Here is a 26,795-nt window from a genome sequence, read left to right as displayed (position 1 = left end):
TGGATCACTCAGATACAAAGGCACTAGCTGTCTCAAACACTCAGGGTGACAGTCATCACGCAGGATGTATGATCAACCTGGCCATCCACTATTTAGAAAAGGGCTTTGGACTTGTAATCGGTTACTTGGTGTGACAGCCATGTTTGTTGCCTGCTTTTAAAACAGGAAGCTATTCTGCAGATGGATTTCATTGGATGTCATCCACCAATTGAAAAGCATTCATAGGCTCTGGGGACCCAAGTTTGAATCCCACTACAGCATAGAATAACGATGACCATATAATCATTGTCAATTATCTTAAAAAAAAACTCATCTAGTTCACTAATGCCCTTTAAGGAAAGAACCTCTGCTGTCCTTAATTGGTCCAGCCTACATGTGACTTCAGGCACATAGCAATGGGGATGACTCTTAAATGTCCTCCAAACAAGGGCAATTAGGGATGGGCAATAAATGCTGTACTAGCCAGCAACACCCACATCCCATGAACATTTTTTTTAAAAATCAGCTAAGGTAATAAACAGCAATACCTTGAAAGTGGGAGATGGGCTCTTCCCAACCTGTTTCAAATTCAAGTTCACCTGAGAACTTCTGAAAATTTAACAAGAGGCTTTGCAGCTTACTTAAAATCCTCTGCTTTACAAGCCATTCACTTCAACCAAAGCATCAACTCATCTAAGAAACTACAGGCCTGCCACAAGAGACTGAGACAATCAAATTGTAATTGTACTTGTCTTATCTTCATCTGTCTAATCTGCGTGTCATGGTGTGTTAGGGTCCAGTGAATGAGTCAGTGTATTTTTAAAGGGTGAAAAAAAAACACATTACATACTGCCTGTGGTCAGTGTGTTTTGCAAGAAAACACAATACTGTTCATGACAGTTATGAATTACAATGAGAAGTAGCTCTTCTAACATCAGGCCACAGTCATGATGGTAAATGCCAAGTGTACTTCAAGTTGCAGCAGGGTAGGCTCCTGGAATCATTTTTATTATAATGCAAGCACACAGCAGATTTCCAACTTGACCTCTTTTTAAAGTGGTAATATTGCAGGTAATGCAGTATTTTGCCTGGTACTGTTCCAGTACAATGTAGTCGTCAAAGGCTTCAATCCAATTATTCATAATTAACACTATTACAAGGCTAAGCATGATTATAAATTGGATAACAAAGCAGTAACAGCTGATTATCTGCTTTCGGGTTTCAACTGCTACATTAAAATGATTAGTAGACATGCAAACTGAAAGGAGTTTCAATTTTAACTGTTTATTACATAGCACTGCACAGTTTAAAGGCATGTTCAAACCAAATGGTCAGAATACTGATATATTTGTGTCCAATGCTAGCATTTATAGATTTTTTAGTCACCCAGAAGATTTTCTCCCTTGTCCTTAGAGCTCCATGGTGCCTGCTGCCTTTCAGTAACTCGCGCAATTGTGCATAATAATATGAAGCGAAATCCTCTCTTATTCAACGTATACACTGGATAGTCCCTTTTGATTTCATTATATCTCTTTTTCTTAGGCTGGAACACTGAAGTCAGTGGTGGTTTCCACCACCATTCTGATTGAAATTAGTTAATTTAGCACAGACCAGTATCTGAACTTGGTACATTGCTGACTCCTTATGATATTTATAGATTTTACAAGAAGACACTTACAACCTTTTAAAATGAAAATAGCATCCAACTTTCTAAGTGCTAGCAGGGACATTTCTGAACAATTTCTAAGTTCAATACACTTTGAGTTAAAACAGAGATAGATTTCTAGGTGCACAGAGATATTGCAATCTAAATGTAAGCCCCAATTTTGTTTGCCCATCTTGTCTATACATTCTGCCGCAGCAGTCAGTTCTGTTGAAAACAGAAAATATTCAAAATTATCACAGCCCTGTGATTTTTTTTATGGACAGATACAGAACAAGCTTTCAGCAAATTAGAATAATTCAAAGGGAAGGAAAGTGGAGAGAGTAGTATTTCAAAATGTTCCTTTATATAAAAAAGTTTTATATTTTTCATAGTTGGTTTTATAGCAGTGAAATATGAGCATAACAGAGTAAGACTTTCATCAGCCACTGTAAATTCACCAGCATTTGAAAAGTATGGGCCAGTGAACATTCCAGATATGGGCCTTTTAGCAACAGTTTCTGCTAATGGATCTGCTGCGTATTCTGAATTTTCAAGTTAAACTGCACTACTAAATGACAAAAAAATAGACTGGCCAACATCTTTTGATGCTCTTGTGACTATCTGCAGTTGTGAATGGGATGGTAAGAAAATTTGGAATTCGAGACAAATGATGATTTTTACATCCTAATTTGTAGTATACACATCAACTGACAAATGTCATACATTAAGATTATTACCTTCATTTAAAAAAACCTGATTTCTGGCCTCAAGATACATCAGGGTCAGGTCCACCTTCTGTCAATTTCCCCAGCACCACCAGCAATCAGCTTCACAAGTCCCAGGGCAGTTTCACTGAAACAAGGTTCACCAGGTGCTTCCTGGTGCTGCCCAACTCCCAGATCAGCTCTGGGCCAAGTCTGGAATTATGATATCTATGTCACCTCTGGGAGTCAGCAGACAGCTTCCTGGTGATGTCCAGAGCTTCATCAGACCCAATGTGACAGGGCTGCACAGAAGTCAGAAAAGGAACAAATGATTTTTACATACTTTTTTTAAAATGAGAAATTACAAAACTATAACTCCACCTAGGATCTCTTTACCCTTTAACCGCAATCAAGATTAAAACCTGCTCTAGGATTGAAAATTCTTCACTCCAAGATTGAGTAAAATACAGTTTTTACAGCCATGAGCCAATTCAGGCAGATATAGGAAGACTATACAACGTGTACCAAAAACAAGAATCTTCTCAAGTTGCAGATAAAATGATGCCATTCCAGACAGCAAAATTGCACTGTTTGGGAGCAACTGCCTAAACAAACCCTGTAGCGCACTATGAAACTATGGTTAGTGTTTAAAGGCTCCTCTCACCGCCCATAATTATTTTACAGCATATCTGTAAATAATTAAAAGAGAAAAGGCCAACATATGAATAAATAAATGAAAATGAAAACGTGCAAATCTCCATGATTAGCTTAATAAAAGAATATTTACACAATTTAAGTGTGCAGAAATTAATATTTAAAACTGGATACAATTAAAGGGATCATAAAAGCCGTATGATTATGTGAAAAAAAGCAACCACAAGGAACAAAGGGTAGGTTATGAAATTTACAGCCAATTAGATGCTCACATGGAATAAAATACAAGGCCCAATTCAGATTAATCTTAAGTTCTTCACTTGCCAAATGAAAAATTATAATTTAATGCACAATTTAGTTGGCATAGTCAATTATATTGGTGTGGCTCCATCTCTGCTAAGTGATACAAAAGAAGATTAAATACAATAAACAGTTACAGGCTACTAAATGGAGAATGAATCCCTAAGTTCTTGATGAGTCTCCATTAAGTTTAGCATTCCAAACAAACACATCGAATTAGGAAAGTAATGAGTGTCTGAGTAACACCAGAGTGAAGGATTTGGGTTTTCCTCATTTAGTATGAGCCAGGGAATTAGAGCAGCTCATTTCAGACTCCTTTGAAGTTGAAATACAACTGGAATAGAAAGATCTATGATCAAAAATTGATAATTCCAATTTTAAAAGAAATTACCAGCGAAAAGTTGTTACAGTACTTAAAATTGAACTTGGACAAGACAATTTTGTGGATCAAAGCACTTTCGTAGTTGAGCCCTGGAAACTCCAGATCATTTATCCTTCCCCCTCCTCCCTCCCTCTCTCCGAGAAAGCTTTCCAGAAAATGACTTCTGGAAACATCTGGAATACTGGTATTTTGTAATTAATTTCAACAGTTAGGGCTATTCAGTAGCAAGGTCCATTTGAAATTCTTCATATTAAAACACATTAAAATAGTGTCCATGTTCACTAATTCCCCATTTTGGCAAAGACTTATTCAACCTGCAGAGCAAAGGTAATTTCATTACCTGTGTTCACCTGTAGTATTTTTCACATAATCTACAATTTACAGTTTGAAGAAATATATATCCTAACATGCCAGCTCTATTGCAACATGTATACAGTATACACAGACTTCATTTTGTGCATATGCAATTTTCATTTCTGTGCAGTCCAGCTCCCCACTGGTTTCTTTTCACTGGCTCAGGTATGGATGTTGGTGGTTGTTGAGTTGAGAATTCGTGATCGACACTCAAATTTGGAAGCTTTTGAAAGTTCTCGCTGGAAAAAGGAAAAGGAAAACAGGTTAACAAAATATACTCAAAATATATCATCTCACAGGCTAATTTCTAAGATATGCCACTCAGCAAGCAAATTTTCAAAAAGACAGCCAAACCTCTCTCATTATTCCAGCAGACACTTCAGCATTTCAGTAGGGAGGCATTCAGCTAGAACTGATGTCATGCATTAGAGAAGTTAAAAAAAGCTGGCAAAATGAGAATACAAGGTGTGTGATACCAATACTTTTTGACCAGAAAAGCAGCAAATGTGATGGCCCAAAAAACACACAGTAGTATGTCTTATTAGATACAAATTTGTTTGCAGTGTAGGTCAGATTCTAAGAGTTTTCGGATGCTGTAGCATCACAGTTGCAAGCATTAAGGTGCTTTGTTCAAATATTTTAAAAATTAAACTCTCAAAATTGCAATCGCCTAAACTGAAGCAATTACCTGAGAAAAGTTGGGGAACAATAATAATATTGCAGCACATTAAAGTACAGTGGGAGCCATCAGATTGAAGTGAAAAGCTAGATATATTGGAACACCAAGAGGCGAATGACAAACGCAGGATCATTTGTAACAAAGGAAAGCCTGTACAGAGCAGAAAACCTTAATGATGCCAGTAGGGAAGAGACTTAGTGACAATAACCTTTTACACTTGACAAGAAGAAACAGGATTACAATATGGTAAAATCTGCTCAATTACTGATAAAAAAAAATGTGAACCCAATGTTGCAAACTTCACATTTAACTAAAATTCGATTGCGGGGAACAAAAGGGACTTCAATTATAATTCTAGTACAACCTTCACTTCCTTTACCCACTAATCCTGTTCCTTTTGTCTCTTCTGAAATGAAGAAGTAGACATGCAGGATCAGACTGCTCTGGAGGGGTAACAGGGGCAGATTCACCAGAATGATGTCAAGGGTTAAATTGAGGACAAGTTGCCAAAACTTAAGCTTGTATTTTTGAGGTTAGAAAGTTGAGAGCTGATCTCGTCGAGGTGCTTAAAACAACTGAAGGTTTTGACAGCAAAAATACAAAGGAGCTCTGGTAGAGTAGTTTAGAACAAGGGAGCATAAATCTAAAATTACAGCAATGTTTTTCAGGAATGAAATCGGGAAGCATTTTTCCACATGAAAGCATAATGGAAATCTGGAATTCTCTGGAAGACAGCCAAATGAAATTGAGATTTAGATCATAGTTGATCGAATTAAATGATGGAACAGGGTTGAGGGGCTGAACAATCTAATGCTCCTAATAATGAGTGGGAACCTGGGCTGATTTTCCCCTCCCTAACCCAGGGACATTGCCCCAATGTAGCACTCCTACAATCACACTCTGACTGAGATCAGCTGACTCAAATATTTCTGCATTAATGTATGCATTAGTGACTCATTGCCTTTACCAACTGAAGCATTCAAATGACATAAGAATCTAAGAAGTGGCTAGGTGCTTCAGCAATATTTTAAGCAATAGTCCTTTAGCTCTCCAATCATAACTTGTAGCTCAAATTATTTGCCATATTGGATTCACATTGTATTAGTCGAAAGGCAAAAATTCAGTTGTGGAGCAAAGGTAGAAAAACAGTAGAAAAAGTGCAGTCTTTGCAGGTGCACACTTTACCCAAACGCTACAAGCAAAGAATCCAGACTGACCATTAAAGCAGTACCATCTACCAATCCTTGGGAGCAGTGTTTCCTGAGAATAGAGTATTACAGCCATACCAATATAACTACCTTGGAATTTGAATTGCTGATTTAATTGAATGAAAGCTAAACAAAATTCTTGCTGACTTGGTACATGCTCAGTGCACAGAATGAAAAAAGAAAAGAGATGTCAGGCAGGCAAAATGAAGCTGAAAACAAAGCCGTGAAAAGGATTAGTTAGTGTGCAGCTATAATTTCCCACACATTACATTACCAAACTGCTGGGGTGAAGGGCAGCACAAAGAAACACTGAATAGAAGCAAAGCAGAGGGAGAAGTGACTCTTAACCACCTCCTTGCCTCCAGTCAGAGCACGAGTCAAGAGTTCAGCTACCTACCATCAAGAATCAGCCTGGTTCATTACATGAAGTTCAGGTGGCATGTGAAACAGAATACAGCCATCAAGCGAAAACAAACCCATGTGTGCAGATTGGAAAAATGCAAGATCTACATTGTATTCCAGGTGATCCTTTCCCAAAAACAGCATGAGTTCAAATTTGAAGGGGATTTGTAAAGATAGACAATATCTGATACATGCAGCACACAAAATTTGCACATAATTGTACACTGATTGTGTGTGTCCATTTTCACTTCTATCAATGTTGTACAACAGTTAGCATTTTATGATCTATAAAAGGTCAAAATATTATATCATTCCATTATAGGAAGCACATGTCTGAGGACCCAAAAAAAGGGGGCAGGGTACTGGGTAATTACTTCAGTAGTATTAAAAGCATTAGTGTAAAGGTAGCCATAGGGTAAGGATGCTAAATTGGTAACAGCAAAGTAACTAAGCAGATACAGAGCCAAACACAACAGATAAAACAGCTTTCATGCAAACATGCCATAAACAATCAGCAAACACAAAAAAAATAAAATGGCAGCACACAGTCAGGAACTATGAACTCTAACCCAACTGCCCTAGTAGGGAATATAGTAAATGTAGGAAGAGAGATCTGAAAATTAAAGGGCAATAGAAAAAACACACTTCCAATTGCCTGCCCATTTCCAAGTACAAAGTTTCTCAATGCAGCGTCTGAACTAGCTGTTAGAGAAGTAATTGTATACAGAATGCTTTGTGTGTTAGTCTCAGTGTATTAATACTTCTAGTTGCAAAAAAAGAGAAGTGTTTCAGGTTGGAGTTTGATGCTCAGCTCGTGAAGAATAATGTGAACCCATGTTTGATAAACTTTTCTAACCACAGTGGACATGTATCAGAGCACTTTGAAGCTACAACTATGAGAACAGGACTGTGTAGTTAATGGTTTTAAAGCTCTAGTTCTCACTAGATTGAGTTGGGAAATCCTCGATGGTGGATTACCATACCGACCTGCAAAGTGCTGCTTTATATTTGTGCAGGCTCCTACAGTGGAGCTGAATCCATCTACAAACACAGAATAAAAGAAGTTATCAGGATTCCAACAGTAACTGGTAATGGAAAGAGGGAGTATTTACTGCTTTCAGAGGAGAGTGCAAAACTCCTAATGCCCAAGGTCCCACAACTCAATAAACCAAGATCTCGCAAGTTTTACACTACCATTTGCAACCATTCAACACCATCAAAATAAATCTACTAAAAAACAATAGGTTTCTGAAAAACTATATATAGACTGATTTTCCATGTTAGCAAACTGTTGAGCAGGGGTTTATGCCAAGTGATAGCAGTAAATGTGCATAGAAATAATCCAACATTTAGCCTGCACTGCATAACACTACTGAAACAAGTGGCAGAGCTGGAGTTCTGGAAAATTGATAACACCAAAACTGCAGCCAAATGGACGAAGAGAAACTGCATTTCCATAACTCCCAGAACATGCTACAAACACAATATGCATCATAGACTGGATGATAATCCAGATCATTCCCACCTCCAAACTGATCATCTGATAGCTGTGAAAACTCTTGTGTGATAATGATTTGAAGTAAACATGCAAAAGAAACAATTCTACTGGGCAGTCCTTTACTCACTTTCGCCTTTTTAAATCAGCAAGAAGGAAAAACTTTATTCTACTTCCCAAACCTATCCCATGACCTCCAACAACAACTGTGTGCTGCCACAGCGATTGGTAGATGACCGCAAAAAAGGAAATTACCGCAAACTCAGAATAAGTGGTGGCAACTGAATTTATGCTGAGATTATGCTGTGGTGTGGAGATGGTGGACGCACCACTCATTGCTGTTGCATTTAGGTGAGAAATATTTTCTTTGTTCCTTTCAATCAGGCCAAGGCGTGGGGGCTTTGTAGATGAGTATCCTGGTGTGCGCACAGATTGTCCTGCCTAAAAAGAGCAGGAAGGAGAGAATTAGATTGGAATACTGAAGGCAACAGCATTAATATCACAGTTACTGGTATTATTACTAATAAAACAACTGTTTTTGTATTTGATCCCCCCACCCCACCATGTTCATCTAAACTATCACCAAGTAGTACAATTACAATCATCCTTCAAACTTGAGTTGCTTCAGCAAAGACTATTTTGAACTAATGGAACATTGGGTGAAATGTTGATGGGAGCAATTAGAGGTTGTGGATAATTTTACATAAAGATTTCTCAATATCAAAAAATAAGGACTTAAGTGTGAACCACCAACAGCAAATTGCTAGTGTCACATAAAATAAGCCATGCAATACAATCCATGAAAAAGTGACATAACTTCATTTAAAGGCAGACAAGAGCTATAGTTCAGTGAAACATTGCACTAGTCAATTGTTTAACTTGGTATCAAAAAAATCTTGAGTAAGGCTGCATGATTCCATGCAAACTATGCCTTTGTTCTGTAAATTCCATAACCAAACTTGGAAGACAATTTTATACAACTGTCAAGAATGCATTAAAAACATTTTAAATAACAACAAAAAGTATTAATTCTAGGCTCAGGTTGCCTCACAATTCTACCAGAAGGCTTCAAAATAAATTGGCAGTAGTATTCTTCCGATGGCTCAGCTGGGATGCTATAGCTGTACACAACTTGCATGTCGAGTTAACCAAACAGTTGGGGTGTTACAATCTGAAAGTAGGTTAAGGACACAATCAGACTTGACTGTGGCTCTCACCAATCAGCCAGCACTCTGAGCAGCCTTACATACGGAAGGTCATTTAGGCTATATGCTGAAGGGTTGCACCTATATCCCAGCAATAATCAGCACAGGAGAGATAGTGAGAAAATTGGGACCAGAGTGAATATGGTCAGGAGCTTCGAGCAAAGACTAGGTGAAAAAAACAAGTTAGTATTTCAAAAATTATATCACTCCAGAGTCTTAAATAAAATGTAGAGATTAGCAGTGAGTACAAACATCAAAATAGCTTCTATAATTGATGTCAATTATTTTTAAAATTCAAAATATATTTTAATAATTGGAGATATTGAGTCCCTTAATTATGATTTTAGCCATAAGCAGACACCTGGCTGCATACTTGCCTAGAAAACAAAATAAAGCATGCAGACTGGTGACTGACCTTGCGTCCAGACAGCGGGGGTCGTGAGATGGGTGAGTAACAGATGCTACCGCCAATGGCAGAGCGAAAGGTGCTGTTTGGGGTGGCACTGGCAATTGATGTACCATTTAGCTAAGACAAAGCCAGAAAAAGGAGGAAATATTAATAATGTTAATGCAAGGGTCTGTGGGGCAAAAAGGGTGACAGCACATCAAGCGCAAACTAAGTTTTAGTGGCAACATTGAATTCACATTTAAAAACACATCCAAACTTAGAATTGTAGCTCAGCATAAGAAATACAGAATAGCAAATGGTGCTCCATGCTATGCAACTTCTCAACTAACAAACAGGAACGCCTAATTTTCAATTACCACAATGTGAAACATAAATAACATGAATCTTAACTATTGACGACAGAATATTTTGGAGTTATGCAATTTAGAACAAGTGATTCGCTCAGATCTCATTAGGTGGGTTCAATCAGAATTTGGATCTCTTGATATTACTGACCCAATAAACAGATATGTCAAGTCAGATAGATAAAAACACAGAATTTTTACCAGCAGTCATTAACATGTAGCCCATACCAAAGATGTCAATGACTATCATCAACAGGTTTGTGGGAATAAGTAATTTCCAAAACTGAAAATAACTTGCATTTATTACTCAATGTGTGCACACCCAGTGTATGGGCAAAAACATCCAGACAACAGCAGTTTTTGAATACACTTACCTTTCGTGATTTCCCTGGGGTATTTAGTGCATTAATCCTTCGTTTGCTTGGAGTTTTGGGGGCACTGCCATACAACATTTCCTCCTCAATCAGCTTGCTCTTTTTCAGTTGCTGCAGAGCAGACAATATCCTGTTAGCTTCCAATCACATACCTGCTGTCATTGCATGGGGACTTTATACAATATCTGAACATCTTTGGCTTCTATGACAGATATGACTAAGAGGAGTGAATGAGAGTCTGCTTCTTAAACATCCAGTGCTGAGGGAACAGATTCTTTTACCTTTACAAACTGGGTGTTCCACAGGAGATAAAAAGCCTCTTAGGCATTCTTATAAAGAACTATTGAAACTCACATGGGAAGCTTGAATAAATCCAATGAATCCATGCAAGACAACATTCATTGTTAGCTATTAAAAATATAGGTCCAGTGGCACAACACATTTGCATATTGATAATTTTGTCGTCAGCATCTTTGTAGACTTACAATCCCAATTAGATTGTTTTGCAGAGGGGAGGGAACTGTTCCTTTGCAACCCTCCCCAAAAGTTAACTAAGTAACAACATTGGCAGAGATCCAAAGATAAATTGAACAATCCATATCACATAACAGTATAACCCTGAACAAGTTAAATTAAAGCTTGATCTCACCCGCTCTTGTTTCTCTCGCTCTTTTTCCAATTTATGCAGCTCCCATTGTTCTGTCACATAATCCATGAAATTTTGTCCATTAACCTGAAACTGAGCATGATGCTCCTGCTCCCAAGCATCAATCTGAACTTTCAACTCTTCCTCCAGCTAAAATACACAGCAATTTGTTTGTTAATTTCTTTTCAGCAAGTGTAAAGTTCCTTTCACAGATTTAACTATGAAATATTGCCCTGCCTCTCCAGATACTGTTATTTAGCTTGGGATTCAACTTTAGAGTGAGGTAATCTACCTTACATCCAAGCCAGGCAAACTGAGATATTTTAATGGCAAAAGATACAAACCCTGGAACAGTAAAGCTGATTGGAGTAACTAGGTACACAAATCACAAAGCTGGTGCGCAGGTATAAAAACACTAATGAAACGCTGGTTTCTATGATGAGGGTTGGAAGACAAAGAGAACTACTTTAGTCGCAGAAATCCTTATTCAGACTCCATCTGGAGCATTGTATTTTGATCCTGGCACTGCAATGTGAAGTATAAATTAGCCTTAGAGGGGCTACATCATAGTTTACCAAAACACTGGAGCTAAAATGATTAAATTATGGAACTCAGGTGCATAAACTTCTATCGTATTCTCTTGAGTTTAGATGATTGAGGATGATCTAATGGAGACATTTCAAATGATAAATGGGTGTGATATAGGGTAGGGACAGAAAAGCTATTTCTTCTACATACCAGATTAAGGAGGCACCAATGACAAAAAGTAGAGCTAGGGCAGTCAGCATTGAAATCAGCAAGCACAAAAGGGCAGTAGAAATATGCAACTCTTCCAAAAGGTTGCAGATGTGGAGTCAAATGAAAAATTTCAAGACAAATAGATAGATTTTTATTTGCTAAAGGATATGCCATGACAGGAGATGTGCAAAGTCAGGTGGAAGGAAAAACCATAATCTAATGAAGGAGCTGAATGGTTTCTGCACTTGTTATCTCAGGCTTTTAAAACCAGAGGTTAGCAGGAAACAATGTGTCAAAATACAGAATTCAATTACTATTCTATTAAATCAAAATGAGTCTCATTCAGCAGATATCCTAACTTGAGGAGTTTTGAATGAGCATTTCAAACCATTTCACCCACTCTGCTTAAATAAATCATGCAGTCAGCTGATTCTACTGGAATCATTGGAAATGGGTATAAAAGTGTGTCACTCTAGTACTATTATTGTCATATTCATGTGAACCATAGCTTTCATAGGAGATTCAAAACAAAGACACATTGTGTTACATACTTTAGGCAGCATTTTGTAAAGCTTTGTTCTCTGCTTCTCTTCTTTTAATAGATTGCCCCCTCGGTTGGTGAAGCGGTTTGGGTCCGCTGCTTTCTTCTGCAAGGAGGACAGTTAAAAATATTTTTACTTTTGATGTCTCCTTCAACCTGGTTAAACGAGCTGCTCAACTCATAGTGGTAGCCATGGGTTTAAGCTATTAGCCTCTAATCTTGTTGCTTGATCAAGAACTCCATCAGTGGTAGGGGTTTGAGTAACAGTAGTATTCACAGTACAATCGGCTGAAATCACATTGGCCTTTAGTAACAGAATCCAAGTGCGACTGTACATGAGTTTTGGCTTCTCACCTCAAAACTCAGATAAAGCTTCCAATTTTCTTCCCACTTCCAGACACCCTCAAACAGCTGTTGGTGTGCTTGGTAATACTGCTTTAGTCGATTGAGCTCCAGGTTATGCAGCTGCAATAAGTCCTCTGTGTAGTCCTCTTAAAAGAGGGTGAGAAATGTGTTTTAATCAGCATGTAGGTCAAATTCAGTGCTTACATTACACCCATCTAAATTAATTTTCAACAAAAATGTGGAATTTCAAGTTCCAATTTGAAGAGATTTAAAATATACATGAGCCCAATTACAGTTTGCAATTTCTGTGATTTGAAAAAAGGTTTATCCACTCGATTTTCAATGTAGAAAAAGATTCAGTTTATGAATTTGCTTAACATGCAGATAAACTCCTAAATCTAGAAGAGGATACTGACATTCCTCCAGCTTGATATCATACATATTTCCTGGCATTTTTGCCCATTCTTTTCTTTCAATCCTTTATTTTGGTTACCCATTCCCATTGCCTAATGCCTACAATGAAATATGCACACAAATTAGATAACTCCTTTAGATTTCCCTTCCCTCCACACTCCCCTAAAGCTGGGAGACATTGCAGTTTCAGGTAAACTCTGCCCTACTCTAATTTGAAGCAGACTTGCAATTGAATGGAATGGGAGTCAAATTCACTATCCATACATTGCATTGTCATATTAGCAGACAATCCCCCACCATTCCCCCCACTTTACTTGCTAATATTTAGAGACATGCATTTCAGTCAATGTTCCAGTTGGAAGTGGGTGTGAAAATGTACAGATCCTAACAGACCACTGTCCTAACTGCCAACTGTGGTAAAGTTCATGGAAACTAACCAAGAAGCAGTTGTTAAATATTTCAATCTTATAGTCGTTTGGTTGTACAGAATTTGAGTATTGCTGAAAAAAGACATTTTGTTGAAGCTTTTCAGCCTGCACTCATCTGGTATTCTTGTGATTGTCCTATATCAGGGGAAGCAACAACTTTATACTGTATGAGAAGAGAGTGCTGATTGGTTGGCGAGTGGACACTGATTGGTAGAGGCATTGCCATGGAGAGTGCACCAGTTAATGGTGACTGACAGTTAACTGCCAGCATTATTTGAAATTTTAAACCAGCCAGTTTGACTTTGATTGGTCAAGGCATCCAGTCAGAAAGATGCTCTGCCTAACATGCCAATGGGTAATGGGGTATATGAATTTCAGTGCCAATGCAATGCTAGGTATGTAGGCCGTACATCCAAAAGACTGGCAGATCTGATCAAACAGCATGTTCCTTCCACTGTTCACAATGGCAAGGTACAGGCTGTACTCAACCAGTCTGTGCTTGCAAAACTCAGTGTCCAACATTAGATGCAATTCCGCAATTGGACAACATTTGCTAAATAATCCTCAGTGTGCTAAAAACTACACTGACAACCTGTTTAAGATGTCAGTCGGACTCGCAGTGTGACACATTTGCATGTACTGGAGGCTACACATGTTAATACACAGGGCCCAGTTCTTTGTAGACAGAAAGAATATGTACACACATTGCACCCATTTCAGCTAAACAAAATAAAATACAACATTGTTTCTTCCCCTGACGTTGGTACCCTTGCGATTATCTGATGAGTGCAAGACAAAAAGCTTTGACAAAATGTCTGAAATATTGCTGAAAACAATCATAATAGCCTGACTACAGTATGGCTGAATTATTCAGTAAGTGATGTGGAATCTGAATTACCTAATTGTAGGCCCCTAATAAGTTCTCCAATTATTGCGTTTGTAACAAACCTCAAGTTCATGAGCCATCTATCCTCCAATTAGTTGGCAGCAACTACCTCTTTCTCTCCCCCACCACCTACCCAAAAAACTTACAAATTGAAAAAATAAAACAGGAGCAATACACAGAGAAGGTAAAACAATCTAACTTATGCAGTTAGTGAATGTTGCAGCATCCATCTCCAATCAGTAGAAGTGTTATTATCTACACAGCTCATGGAAATACCAAACAGAAAAGAAAGTACAGTATTCAACAAACACAGGCCTATGCCCTACCATAATATTAAAATAATTAAATGCCCATGTTACTTGGAATGAAGTGAAATTTAAACAAACCATCATGGTATGGAGCAAATGCTTGCCGCTGTGCAGAACTAAAGAAACATTTCTCCCAGTACGTTGTCATCTCTTGTCTGATTGCTTCAATCACATTTTTCATGTTCTGCTGTTTCAGTACCTCTAGACGCTCCAACTCTGTCTGTAGCTGGACCACAAAATACATTGCTTGTATCTGATTCAATTCAGCATTGTGGAATCTAAAGATTCCTGATGTTTTAATCATTGGATAGAAGCAGTTATTTAGGTTACTTATTTAGATCAATTTTCTTGAGCAAGTATGCTTAAATCTATGAGGACAGGGTCCTAAATTGAAAAATATGTGGTGTTATCAAATAATATTAGTAGCTGGCTGCCATAATCGAATGTAAGTAATCACATAGCATAGGTCTTAGGAGTTTTTTTTAATATACACTACATTACAGGGGGAAAGAGGAAGAAAGAAAGTGGGGGGTATGCAAGTTGGAGAGGAGGGATGTCTGAGCTTCCAGTCCTGACCACTGTTCAGTGGGCCCAGCAGGAAAATGACAGTAGATATGGATAAGGTTCATCAATGGGAGCAGCACAGCATATAAACGATTTAAAAGCTCCAAGGATTTGAGTTTTCACTCTGCAAATCACAGAATCACAGTGCAGAAGAGGCCCTTCAGCCCATCGAGTCTGCACCAACACGTGGGAAACACCCAACCTACCTGCCTAATCCCATTTACCAGCATTTGGCCCGTAGCCTTGAATGTTATGACAAGCGCCCATCCAGGTACTTTTTAAAGGATGTGAGGCAACCCGCCTCCACCACCCTCCCAGGAAGTGTATTCCAGACCATCACCACCCTCTGGGTAAAAAAGTTTTTCTTCACATCCCAAATGTCAACATGCAAGTGCTTAATATATTTGAAATTTATTTTCAATGGTGTTTAATGCTTTTAATAGAAATGGCAAAACAACGTCACTAAAATTGTTAAGGATCCACATGCTAACCAGCCAGATTTTGTTGCACCTAATGGTATCTGCTATTAGTTAGATTTGCTTCTGGATGCATTAGCTTAAAACAAAGCTGCTGAAAGTGCAGTGAAGAAAAGAGAGCAAGAAACAGGGCACCTCCTTAACCAGTGAGATATAAGGAATAGGAAATACTATAAACAGAAAGGACCAAAGATGGTGAATTCAATGTCAAATCAATTACAGAAAGAAATAGGAGACTAAGATTGGATAAAGAAACAGAAAGGAAAATAATTTTTAATTCAACTTTTATAAAGTCTCTCTAAAGGCTTCAAAATATGAAGGAATGAGACTCCACACATAATAGTTCAGTGCCAGAGGTTGATGTGATTAATTATTTCCAATTAAAAGGGTGCTAGTTACTAATTACTAGATATATTATTACAAACTAATTAGCTATAAATCTCTTGACAAGATTAGTTCATATCTGCTGCACAGATACAGAAACTTCACAATATTCATGGTAATAGTAAGGCAGACAGCAAAATGCCATTTCTGTGAATTGGCACAACTTGGTGAGCAACTTTTAAACATTCACATTTAACTGCATATTTGATCCTTGCCCGAAGTTGCCATAGCGGTTAAACATGGATAACAGAGGGCAATTTGCAATATTTTGACAAATTTTAGCTCAATGTTCAGCAAAATTACAACAGCTAACTAAGCACACATGGAAACACAGTTACTTACTGCCTGCATTGTCTTAGCTCTGGAACCAATCATGTGTACAGAAAAAGCATCACGCTCTTCATGGGAAATCTGGAGCCAATCCCACAGGTTAATTATTTGATCTCTCAACTCTGAGCACTTGGTCTCATTCTGAGCTCTCTTCACCTCCAACTAGAGAAATATGCATCACAGTTAGTTATAGGCACATTCCTATAATCAGACACAAGGACATAACAGTTCATTCATAATGCAATGTACAATAAAAGCCCTTAGTTACAACAGAGAACATACAGGTAACAATATTTCCACAACATTCAATGCTTTATTTGCATCACTACCAAAAAGCAGAATGCAAACTTTTTCTTGAGTTTTAAAAGCACTTTTGAATTGTGTCAACTAAGTGCCTATTAATACTGAATTAGGGAATGTTTTGTATTGAGAGCCCAGTTTAAAAATGGGTTAAGACTACCGCAGGTTCAGTTCATGTAACACACTTTCAACCAGCAACAGAAAACACTGATTTAAATCAGAGTTGGATTCAAATCCAAATCCTGAAGCCCAGTAGGATAAATGTAATCCGTGCACTGCACAGACAAATATGGGCAATAACAGTGACACCCACATCCCATTAATGAATATTTTTATAAATCCTATTCCCAGGTTTCTAAAGGGTTGTATATTCTTAACATATTACTCAAATTCTAGAAACGAGCTTGAATGCTTTCCAGGCTACAAAGTTATCAAGTGAGGCAAGTTGATAGGTTAGGAAGTGGAAATGAATCATTTAATTTACATATAAAGATCAGCCATGATTATATTGAAATGGTGGATCAGGTCGATGGGCTGTATGGTCTACTCCTGCTCCTATTTCTTATATTATTTCAAGCAGCTTGCACTCATTAAAGGATTGCTGGTTTACATCAGCAATCTTAAACTTTGATAACTGCAGTTTTAGATTGAATTTCCTTGAAATGGGCTAACAGTTCCTGCTTAGCAGAATGTAAAAAGATGTTACATGAAGATTTGCTTTGACAGGAAAGTTTATTAACTTGAAGTAATAGATAAATGAAACAGCAACTAATGAACTGACTAGTTCCATAAATAAAGTGATAGTGTTACGGAATAGCATCATTTTTACCTCCAAGGGCTTCAGCCTGAACAAATACAGCATAAATCTCTCCAAATTTAAAATGAATATACTGTACAAACATATCAGGTTAAAGCAAATGTTCAGGAAAAGTCAGACAATCACAGCTTGCAACAAGTTTACTGAATTCACAAAATGGGAATCAAGCTGAGTGCAAGACAAACTGTTGCATTCATCCTTAGTTTGCCTTGTCCAAATTTTGCCAACAAAGAAGTTGACAATCATATTTAATACTTTTATGTACATCTGTCATCCAGCTTCATCTGCTTGGTTAGGTGACCATAAAGATCCAACAACACAATTCAAAAAGGAGGAATAAATCCACCTAGTGTCAAGGTCCCATTTATTCCAAATAAACACGCCCAAAAACAAACTGCTGATTTATCTCACTGCTACTTATGGAACTATATTTTTCAACAGTTCAAAAGCAGTTCATTAACTAAAGCAATTTGATATGCTCTGAGGCTCTGAATGGTTCTACATAGGACGTAGTTCCGTCACAATTTCATTTACACACCTGTTGAAGAAGTGTTTTCAGACCGACAACGTTCTCATTGGACAGACAGAAAGCATCCTCATCCTCACACACAATATCTCTCTCAAAGCTGGTATCTGGAAGTTGATCAAGTTCTTCCATACAAAGGATGATTTTTTTCTTTGTTTCAACAAAGTCTGCCCTTCTGCGCTCCTGAAAACAAAACAGATCTATTAGGGAACTTAACACTTCAGGATTTCACATCTGCAGTACATGAACATCACAAGTTTAATTTATAGTGTAGGCTGATAATGATTTGTATCATAGGTTAAATTGTACAGCATTTATTTATTTTATGCTTATGTCATGGTGAGAAATAGGAGACATGTATCATAGGAATAGGGTTAGGCCATTCAGCCCCTTGAGCCTGTTCCACCTCAACTTAATTTAAATCACACCTGATCTCTGCCTCAACTAATTTAATCACTTTTACCCAGCAAAGCAACATCCTACTGGGGGGGGAGGTGTAGTCAATATTATTGACCAGAAGCTTAACTGGACTAGCCATATAAATACTGTGGCTACAAGAGCAGCCTCTGCGGTCAATGGCTGGGAATTCTGCACAGAGTAACTCATCTCCAACACTTCAAAGCCTGTCTACCATCTACAAGGCACAAGTCAGGAGCGTGATGGAATACTCCCCACTTGCCTGGATAAGTGCAGCTCCCACAACTCTCAAGCCTGACAACAACCAGGACACAGCAGCCCATCTACCAAGTTAAAATATTCACTCCCTCCACCACCGATGCATTGTGGCAGCAGTGTTCACCATATACCAGATGCACAGCAGCAACTCACCAAGGTTCCTTCAACAGCACCTCCCAAACCCACGACCTCTATCATCTAGAGAAACAAGGGCAGCAGAGGCATGAGAACACCACCAACTGCAAGTTCCCGTCCAAGCTACACACTATCCTGACTAGGAACTATAGCACCGTTCTTTCACCATCAAAATCCCAGAACTCCTTTCATAATAGCACTGTAGATGTATCTATGCCAGATAGACTGCAGCAGTTCAAGGCTGAAGCTCTCCACCACCTTCTCAAGGGAAATTATGGGTGAGCAACAAATGTTTGCCTTGCCAGCAATACTTTCAACCCATGAAAGAGTAAAGAAAAGATTTTTGCTGGGTAAAAATGAATCAATCTTGAAAAGGTTCAATTGATCTAGAATCCATAGCCTTTTGAGGGAAGCAAATGACTCAGATCACAGCAGCATCACCTCATTTACAGTAAAACCAGTAGGAATTGATAGGACATTTCAAAATTAGCACACTTGGTGAATCGGTTGAATGCAATTTTACAAAAGTTAGTACACTTGCAGTTAACTCTTCATCAAGATCTTAAATTTATCTTTACCTTCTCCACATTAAGTGAAGCAATATGCTCACGAAACGCATCAAGCTGTTCAAGACTAGGAACAGTGTCGGCATCAATGGGGTAAGCTGCTGTACAGAGTATGTCACAAAGCTCTTCATCTTGTTCTTTAAGGCACTTTAATTTCAGCATCCTCTCTTTCTTCTGCTTCAAGAGGACCTCTAATCGTGTTCGCAGATCTTTCTCCATTTGCAGCATCGTGCAATCATCTTCTTCTGGCTGCCACAGATACAAGTTTAAGCTGTTAATAAGAGTGAGTGGGGTGGGGAACAAAAGTCTTTTTCCTCTTTTCCCCAACCTCCTATTCAAAAACAGGTGATTTGCAAAGACATTTTCTCTTACCATACAAACAGCCAAGTTGAGTTCCTGACATATAGCATGCAGTTCCTTCTGACACATATCAATGCTCTTTTTCAGCCGTTGCCTCAGACTTTCTTCCTCTGCAATCATCATATCCAATAAGCCCTATGTGGAAATGGAGGGTAATAAATACTGGGCAGGTTTCAGATTTGGGAATCAGCTACATTTGGATTTTAGGTAAATTCATAATTTGCTTTTTTTAAAAAAAGCTACAGGCTGTGGGCATTGAAGATGAGTGCGCACATGTTCCAATTTGCCCACATTCTAATTCACCACAAATACAATAATGGCCCCAATTAATTTTGACAAGGTTGCTTTGTTTAAAGTTGCACCCCAATGTATTAAAGAAAGACAAAGAGAGCCAGTCAGCCAGCCAGCTAGGTCTGGGGAGCAAGTTAGACTTGTCCTCACTTGTCACCCCACCAGCGTCCGCATTCAAAGGATCATCCTCTGCCATTTCTGCCAACTCCAGCATGATGCTGCCACCAAACACATCTTCCCTTCATCCCCTCTGGCGGCATTCCGCAGGGATCGTTCCTTCCAAGACACCCTGGTCCACTCCTCCATCACCCCTACACCTCAACCCCCTCCCACGCAACCGTAGAAGGTGCAACACCTGCCCCTTTACTTCCCCTCTCCTCACCGTCCAAGGCTCCAAACACTCCTTTCAAGTAAAGCAGCACTTCACTTGCACTTCCCTCAATTTTGTCTACTACATTCGCTGCTCTCAATGCAGTCTCCTCTACATTGGAAAGACCAAACGCAGACAAATCTGTAGTTAAATCAAGGGGATATTTGATAGCACTTGTGATTCTGCAAATTTACTTGCTGTTGTCAAATTAAGTGGCTTAAGGATTCAGAGTAATTTTTATTTGGTCCAGCCCACTTACTTTCAATCTGCCTTTGGAAAGGGGCATTAGCCAGCTTAGATCACAAGGGAATGTTTTTGCTATTGTGTAAATTGATATTGGACAGTAAAAACTCTGAAACAAGAGAGTAACAAAGCAAGACCCTAAGCTTGTAACAATACCACAATAGCTTAGGTTTGAATAGTTGATGAAAGTTTCTCATGCTGAATCTTATGACATTTCACTAAAGTGAAAGTAGTTAATTCTGAAAACAATTTTTGCTACTTGCCTTGATATGCTTTTTAACAACTTCAGTTCTTTGCAATCGTTGATCTTCTGGAATCCCTATCTCTTCCCAGATATTCCGCAGATGGGAAAGTGCTCCATTAAGACAGGTCACTGACTCTGTAGCCAGTGCATCACTGCAAAGAAAGGGTGATTTTTTTTCATTTGTGGTGACAGCAAAATATCAGCATAAATCTACGCAAAGGTGCCAAAAGCAAATGAAGACTTTCAATTTCACCTGCATCTCAATCCAAAACAGAAAATCTAATCTAATAAAGAGCCTCGTCAGAAAACTAAATACTCTTAGAACAGAACTGAAGTATACATCACATTGTTAAATATTATTCAGTGCAGGATTTTAGATCAAAAAGCAAATACTTTGTTGTTGACAGATCAGACTCCACTATATTTCACTGACACCATTTTTAATGAGCAAAACCTACAAGGTCAGAGAGAGAGGACTAAATGCATACAATATTTATTCATGATAAAAATTACTGAAATAATGAAATGCCAAAATTGTCAAATAAACCTAACCAGGACCAAGAGTTCAATCTGAATGGTAGAAAATTCATTCTTTTTGGCAAGATTAATGCAAAGAGTAAAAATGACTCATTTTGCTAATGCATTTTTAAAAAATTAGCCATTCAAATGTGGGGAAAGGATATCAGAACTGCACAAAGTTAGAGATATGGTGAGGGGCAAGACCAAGAAAGGATTTCAACACAAAGGTTAAAATTTTATGTTGAAGGCGTTGGAATATTGAAGCGATCGGCAAGCAGGATTTGGTGCAGGATAGGATACAGGCTGCAAAATGTTGAATCTGAAGTTTACAGAGGGTGGAAGATGGGAACTGGTCAGAAGATCATTTGAGTAGTTGAGTCTGGAGGTTTGAAAGACCTGGATGAGTCACAGCTGAGGCAGATGTTAAGGTTAAGAGCAGGGACAGAGGTGGGTGCTGCTTTCAAGGTGAAAGTGCTGATCTTTGCGAGACAATGTAGCATCAAAGTTCAGCACAGGATAGAATGGGTTGTGAGGTTGTGAACTGTGTTTCTATCCAAGACAATGGCCAGGGAGCAGAATAGAATTAGTGCCAAACATCCATAGTCTGTGGTGGGGACCAAAGACCATTGCTTTGGTCTTCCCAGGAACTGACAGGAGTAAATTACAGCTCACTGACAGCACAGAAGCAGCAAAGATTTAGAGATAGAGCTGGGTATTGTTGACATTCAAATTTGAATTTGACCCCATGTCATCATATGATATTGTCAAATGAGGGTAGTGGGGCATGTAGATGAGAAGACCACCCCCACCCCCCGACCCCACAACAAAAGCCAGGGAGAATCCAGCATAATGACGGGGGGCAGGAAGAGAAGCTATCACTACGAATATTCTGGCTTCAGTTCTATAGTGTGGATCCAAGTGAGGGAGGTCTTGCTGAAGTGAACAACAGAGAAGAGGCATTGAAGAAGAATGATATTGTCGGCTGTACTAGAGATTAAAGGGATTGAGGAAGAAAAATGCAGCTTGGAGGATATTATTTCTGACGTTGATCAGTTTGGTTTCTGTATTGTGGCAAGGATAGAAACCTGCCTTGAGAGGTTCAAGCAGAGTTGCAAGACAGATGGGCACATATTTAGGAGCTGAGAAAGCTGCAAAGCCTCGAGAGGAAAATAAACCTGGGACAGAGTATCAGTTCTTTACCCCACTAAGAGGATGGTGGTGACGTTCTTTTGACATGGAGGGAGACTTTATCCAAGGAATGGGAATTGTTTATAATGTCAGGTAGCACAGGGCCTGGGAAAGGAAGCTAGGTGACCTGTTATCTAGTGGGAATGAGGTAAAGGGAGCAGGCGATGGGTCTCATAACAGGCTGATTTCAGAGAGGGTGCAAGGGGAATAGGAGAGAAAGTACAGGACCCGGGTTGAGACAAGGTTTTGCCTGTTGAATAAGAGGCATTAAATAATCCCGTGAAAAATATCAACATTTTAACATAAACCTCTTGATGCCCCGCTGACGCATCGCATTCACTGCGCAAATCTCCTCTGGACACACTGTAGCCCGCAATTTGGCCGCTTGTCTGGTCAATGGGAATTGGTTAATCTATTTAGCTATCAGTCATGGTTAGGCGGTGGCAACAGGTCACCAAGAATTCACAGGTGCACAGGAAAGTGGTTTCTATGATTATACCCTGGCTTGGGATTGTGAGAAAGCAAAAGGAGGAGGAGAGTCGATGATGACCCATTTGCCAGCGAGTGTCAGTGAGTGAATCCCACCCCCCCCCTCCTCCTCCTCCTCCTCCCTCCCTGCCAACAGCCGCTGAGGGAGGGAGGGAGGGAGGGAGGGAGGGAGGCAGCAGGTAGGTCCCTGGGTTTACCTGACGGTTGTGTGGGTGGCGGGGGGTGCGCTGGCTGTTGCCCCAGGTGCCGGGTTGACTGAACTCTCCACCTGTTTCAGGTGCATCGCTTCGTGCAGCCGGGTAGGGGCCTGGGGTCTAGGGTCTCGGGGGTCCGGGGGACCTGGGGTCCAGGGGTCTGGGGGGTCGGGGTCCGGGGGTCCAGGGGGTCCGGAGGTCCAGGGGACCTGGGGGTCCGGAGGTCCAGGGGGTCTGGGGGTCCGGAGGTCCAGGGGGGGGTCCGGAGGTCCAGGGGGTCTGGGGGTCTGGAGGTCCAGGGGGTCTGGGGGTCTGGAGGTCCAGGGGGTCTGGGGGTCTGGAGGTCCAGGGGGTCTGGGGGTCTGGAGGTCCAGGGGGTCTGGGGGTCTGGAGGTCCAGGGGGTCTGGGGGTCTGGAGGTCCAGGGGGTCTGGAGGTCCAGGGGGTCTGGAGGTCCAGGGGGTCTGGAGGTCCAGGGGGTCTGGAGGTCCAGGGGGTCTGGGGGTCTGGAGGTCCAGGGGGTCTGGGGGTCTGGAGGTCCAGGGGGTCTGGGGGTCTGGAGGTCCAGGGGGTCTGGGGGTCTGGAGGTCCAGGGGGTCTGGGGGTCTGGAGGTCCAGGGGGTCTGGGGGTCTGGAGGTCCAGGGGGTCTGGAGGTCCAGGGGGTCTGGGGGTCTGGAGGTCCAGGGGGTCTGGAGGTCCAGGGGGTCTGGAGGTCCAGGGGGTCTGGAGGTCCAGGGGGTCTGGAGGTCCAGGGGGTCTGGAGGTCCAGGGGGTCTGGGGGTCCAGGGGGTCTGGGGGTCCAGGGGGTCTGGGGGTCTGGAGGTCCAGGGGGTCTGGGGGTCCAGGGGGCCTGGGGGTCCAGGGGTCCTGGGGGTCCAGGGGGTCTGGGGTCCAGGGGGTCTGGGGGTCTGGAGGTCCAGGGGGTCTGGGGTCCAGGGGGTCTGGAGGTCCAGGGGACCTGGGGGTCCAGGGGGTCTGGAGGTCCAGGGGGTCTGGAGGTCCAGGGGGTCTGGGGGTCCAGGGGGTCTGGGGGTCCAGGGGGTCTGGGGGTCCAGGGGGTCTGGGGGTCTGGAGGTCCAGGGGGTCTGGGGGTCCAGGGGGCCTGGGGGTCCAGGGGGCCTGGGGGTCCAGGGGGCCTGGGGGTCCAGGGGGTCTGGGGGTCCAGGGGTCCTGGGGGTCCAGGGGGTCTGGGGTCCAGGGGGTCTGGGGGTCCAGGGGGTCTGGGGGTCCAGGGGGTCTGGGGTCCAGGGGGTCTGGGGGTCTGGAGGTCCAGGGGGTCTGGAGGTCCAGGGGACCTGGGGGTCCAGGGGACCTGGGGGTCCAGGGGGTCTGGGGTCCAGGGGGTCTGGGGGTCTGGAGGTCCAGGGGGTCTGGGGGTCTGGAGGTCCAGGGGGTCTGGGGGTCTGGAGGTCCAGGGGGTCTGGGGGTCTGGAGGTCCAGGGGGTCTGGGGGTCTGGAGGTCCAGGGGGTCTGGGGGTCTGGGGGTCCAGGGGGTCTGGGGGTCTGGAGGTCCAGGGGGTCTGGAGGTCCAGGGGGTCTGGGGGTCTGGAGGTCCAGGGGGTCTGGAGGTCCAGGGGGTCTGGAGGTCCAGGGGGTCTGGAGGTCCAGGGGGTCTGGAGGTCCAGGGGGTCTGGGGGTCCAGGGGGTCTGGGGGTCTGGAGGTCCAGGGGGTCTGGGGGTCCAGGGGGCCTGGGGGTCCAGGGGGCCTGGGGGTCCAGGGGGTCTGGGGGTCCAGGGGTCCTGGGGGTCCAGGGGGTCTGGGGTCCAGGGGTCTGGGGGTCTGGAGGTCCAGGGGGTCTGGGGTCCAGGGGGTCTGGAGGTCCAGGGGACCTGGGGGTCCAGGGGGTCTGGGGTCCAGGGGGTCTGGGGGTCTGGAGGTCCAGGGGACCTGGGGGTCCAGGGGGTCTGGGGTCCTGGGGGTCCAGGGGGTCCGGCCCCCACCCTGAGGAAGGTCTAACGTGACATTATCACCAGAGGCAGAAACTCCTCAAACCCAACACCTTCCATTCGAACCATTCATCAAACGGTCAATGCCCATCCGCCCCGTGGTCAGTGTGAGGGGGGGTGGGGGGTGGGGGGCGGTTTCGGTGCCGTTTGCCCCACCCCCGGGTATCTCTCACTCACCTTTTCCTCACCATCCCGCAGGCGCTGCCGAATCCGCTCCCTCCCTCTCCCTCTCCCGGTCCCGGTCCCGGTCCCGGTGCTGTCTCCCCCGCTCCGGTGGATGTGACTCTCCCTCTCCCCCGGTCCCGGCGCTGTGTCTCTCGGTGTCTCCCCCGGTGTTGGTCCCGGTATATGTGACTCCCTCTCCCTCTCTCTCTCTCTCTCTGCAGCGGTTCTGACCGTTGCTCCTCATTCGATTCAAATTTTCCAACCGCCAAACCGCCGCACGCTCCCATTGGTCGCGTCGCCCTGACGTCAAGGTACAAGCCAGCGATGACCTCATCGGCAGGGCAAGGGATCGGCCAGCGCATGCGCTCCGCCGCCTTTAACAACCGTAAGCCATTCAGCCCCTCCCCACCCCACCGTTCAATCAGATGATCACTGATCTATATCTTACCTGCCCTGTTTCCCTAACCCCTGGGTGTAATAGTGACTCAAATGGAAAAAAAATAAGGCTTTGTTTGAATTACTCTCCAATTTAATAAGAAAAATATTGTTATCTAAAAGCTGCTTTAAAACTGATGTGGTGTCAGGTCTCACTTATAACTTGGAGGTGATGTTTATAATTCCAATACCGAGGAGGCAGCGCATTCAGAGATGGAAATAAAAATAGGGGAACCGACTTCAAAGCCATTAAAAATGAGCTAAATCACAGCAAACCACACTGTAATTTCAGTGTAAAATCTGAACCCACCACTCCTATTGTGGTTTCCCACAATCAGAAGATTCCACGACTTGGATTCCAGCTTTATGTGTCCTAGAGAAGGTTTCTCTTTAAAGCAACAATAAACCCAATCATGCTCCAATATTTTCATAATTAAAAAATCCCTCCCACGTTTCCCTTCTGTAATTGTTACTTTATTAAGAAACCTATTGAAAAGTAAAAGATAAAAGGCAGGATGGTCATGTTTATAAGGTAGCAAACATTGGAATTTAAAAACCCTTTGGATGGGAAGAGGAAGGGAAAACTGTGGGAAGCAGGGTGCTGGAATAGGACAAATTAAGAGTACCAGATGATATAAGTCTTCATTTCAACACAGTGAGATTGTAGAAAGGAGGAATGTCATGTAGAACAATCTATTTAATGTCGGAGGAACACAATAGGAAATTTCAGAGCAGCAATGACCACAGTAGTATCAATGAACTGGAGACAAGATAGGTTGCAACAGAGAATTTGGATACATTATACATGTGTAATGGGGTGTTGCATTGCCTACTCCCAACTCCTATTTCTTGATGTGTTGCTTGCACACGCTAAAAATAATTCTTAGAAACGTGAATCAGAACTTGCAAGATTATATTACAACATTCAGGCTAGTGCAAACACAACCATTTTGCCAAGTGCTGACATCAGTAGGAAAAGGATAATTTTTAAAAACTGGAATACGGTACTTAAAATACCTGACTCACTCTTTTAATTCTACCAGTTAAACATTCCATGAGGGGACGTAGGCACTTTGAGGTTAACTTGAAGTTAATTACTGTTGTTTATGGAAGATTCTTCAGATTGGTTGCTATTTA

General features: G+C 41.8%; 1 protein-coding gene across 4 annotated transcripts; it reads right to left on the bottom strand.

Annotated features, from left to right (window-relative positions):
• Positions 1-1,243: 1,243 nt before the first annotated feature.
• On the bottom strand, positions 1,244-25,294 carry prc1b (protein regulator of cytokinesis 1b). 4 transcript variants are annotated; one of them, XM_041178644.1, is made up of 15 exons: positions 25,236-25,294; positions 20,741-20,873; positions 19,586-19,708; positions 19,226-19,462; positions 17,850-18,020; positions 16,207-16,356; positions 14,519-14,666; positions 12,414-12,550; positions 12,070-12,165; positions 10,784-10,930; positions 10,135-10,245; positions 9,423-9,533; positions 8,058-8,243; positions 7,295-7,348; positions 1,244-4,257 (listed from the first exon to the last, which is right to left on the bottom strand). In XM_041178644.1, exons 1-14 carry the CDS (start codon positions 25,247-25,249, stop codon positions 7,328-7,330), a joined length of 1,785 nt encoding a protein of 594 aa, XP_041034578.1. In that variant the 5' UTR covers positions 25,250-25,294; the 3' UTR covers positions 1,244-4,257; positions 7,295-7,327. The 4 variants fall into 4 exon arrangements, with proteins under 4 accessions (XP_041034578.1, XP_041034577.1, XP_041034581.1 ...); XM_041178643.1 differs by lacking the exon at positions 7,295-7,348; XM_041178647.1 differs by lacking the exon at positions 7,295-7,348 and having other exon boundaries at positions 8,132-8,243.
• Between the last annotated feature and the right edge of the window lie 1,501 nt (positions 25,295-26,795).

Source organism: Carcharodon carcharias, chromosome 32 (assembly GCF_017639515.1).
Source record: "Carcharodon carcharias isolate sCarCar2 chromosome 32, sCarCar2.pri, whole genome shotgun sequence".
NCBI lineage: Eukaryota > Metazoa > Chordata > Chondrichthyes > Lamniformes > Lamnidae > Carcharodon > Carcharodon carcharias.
The sequence above is the reverse complement of the archived record's forward strand: the minus strand, read 5'-3'. Positions and strand labels throughout refer to the sequence as shown.

Bases quoted from the DNA above. Each gene is read 5' to 3' on its own strand.
- prc1b (XM_041178643.1), bottom strand. The intron at 19,463-19,585 runs GTAAGAGAAAAT...TATCTGTGGCAG, and splicing joins TCAACTTGGCTGTTTGTATG to CCAGAAGAAGATGATTGCAC. The intron at 9,534-10,134 runs GTAAGTGTATTC...GCTTTGTCTTAG, and splicing joins CCCCAGGGAAATCACGAAAG to CTAAATGGTACATCAATTGC.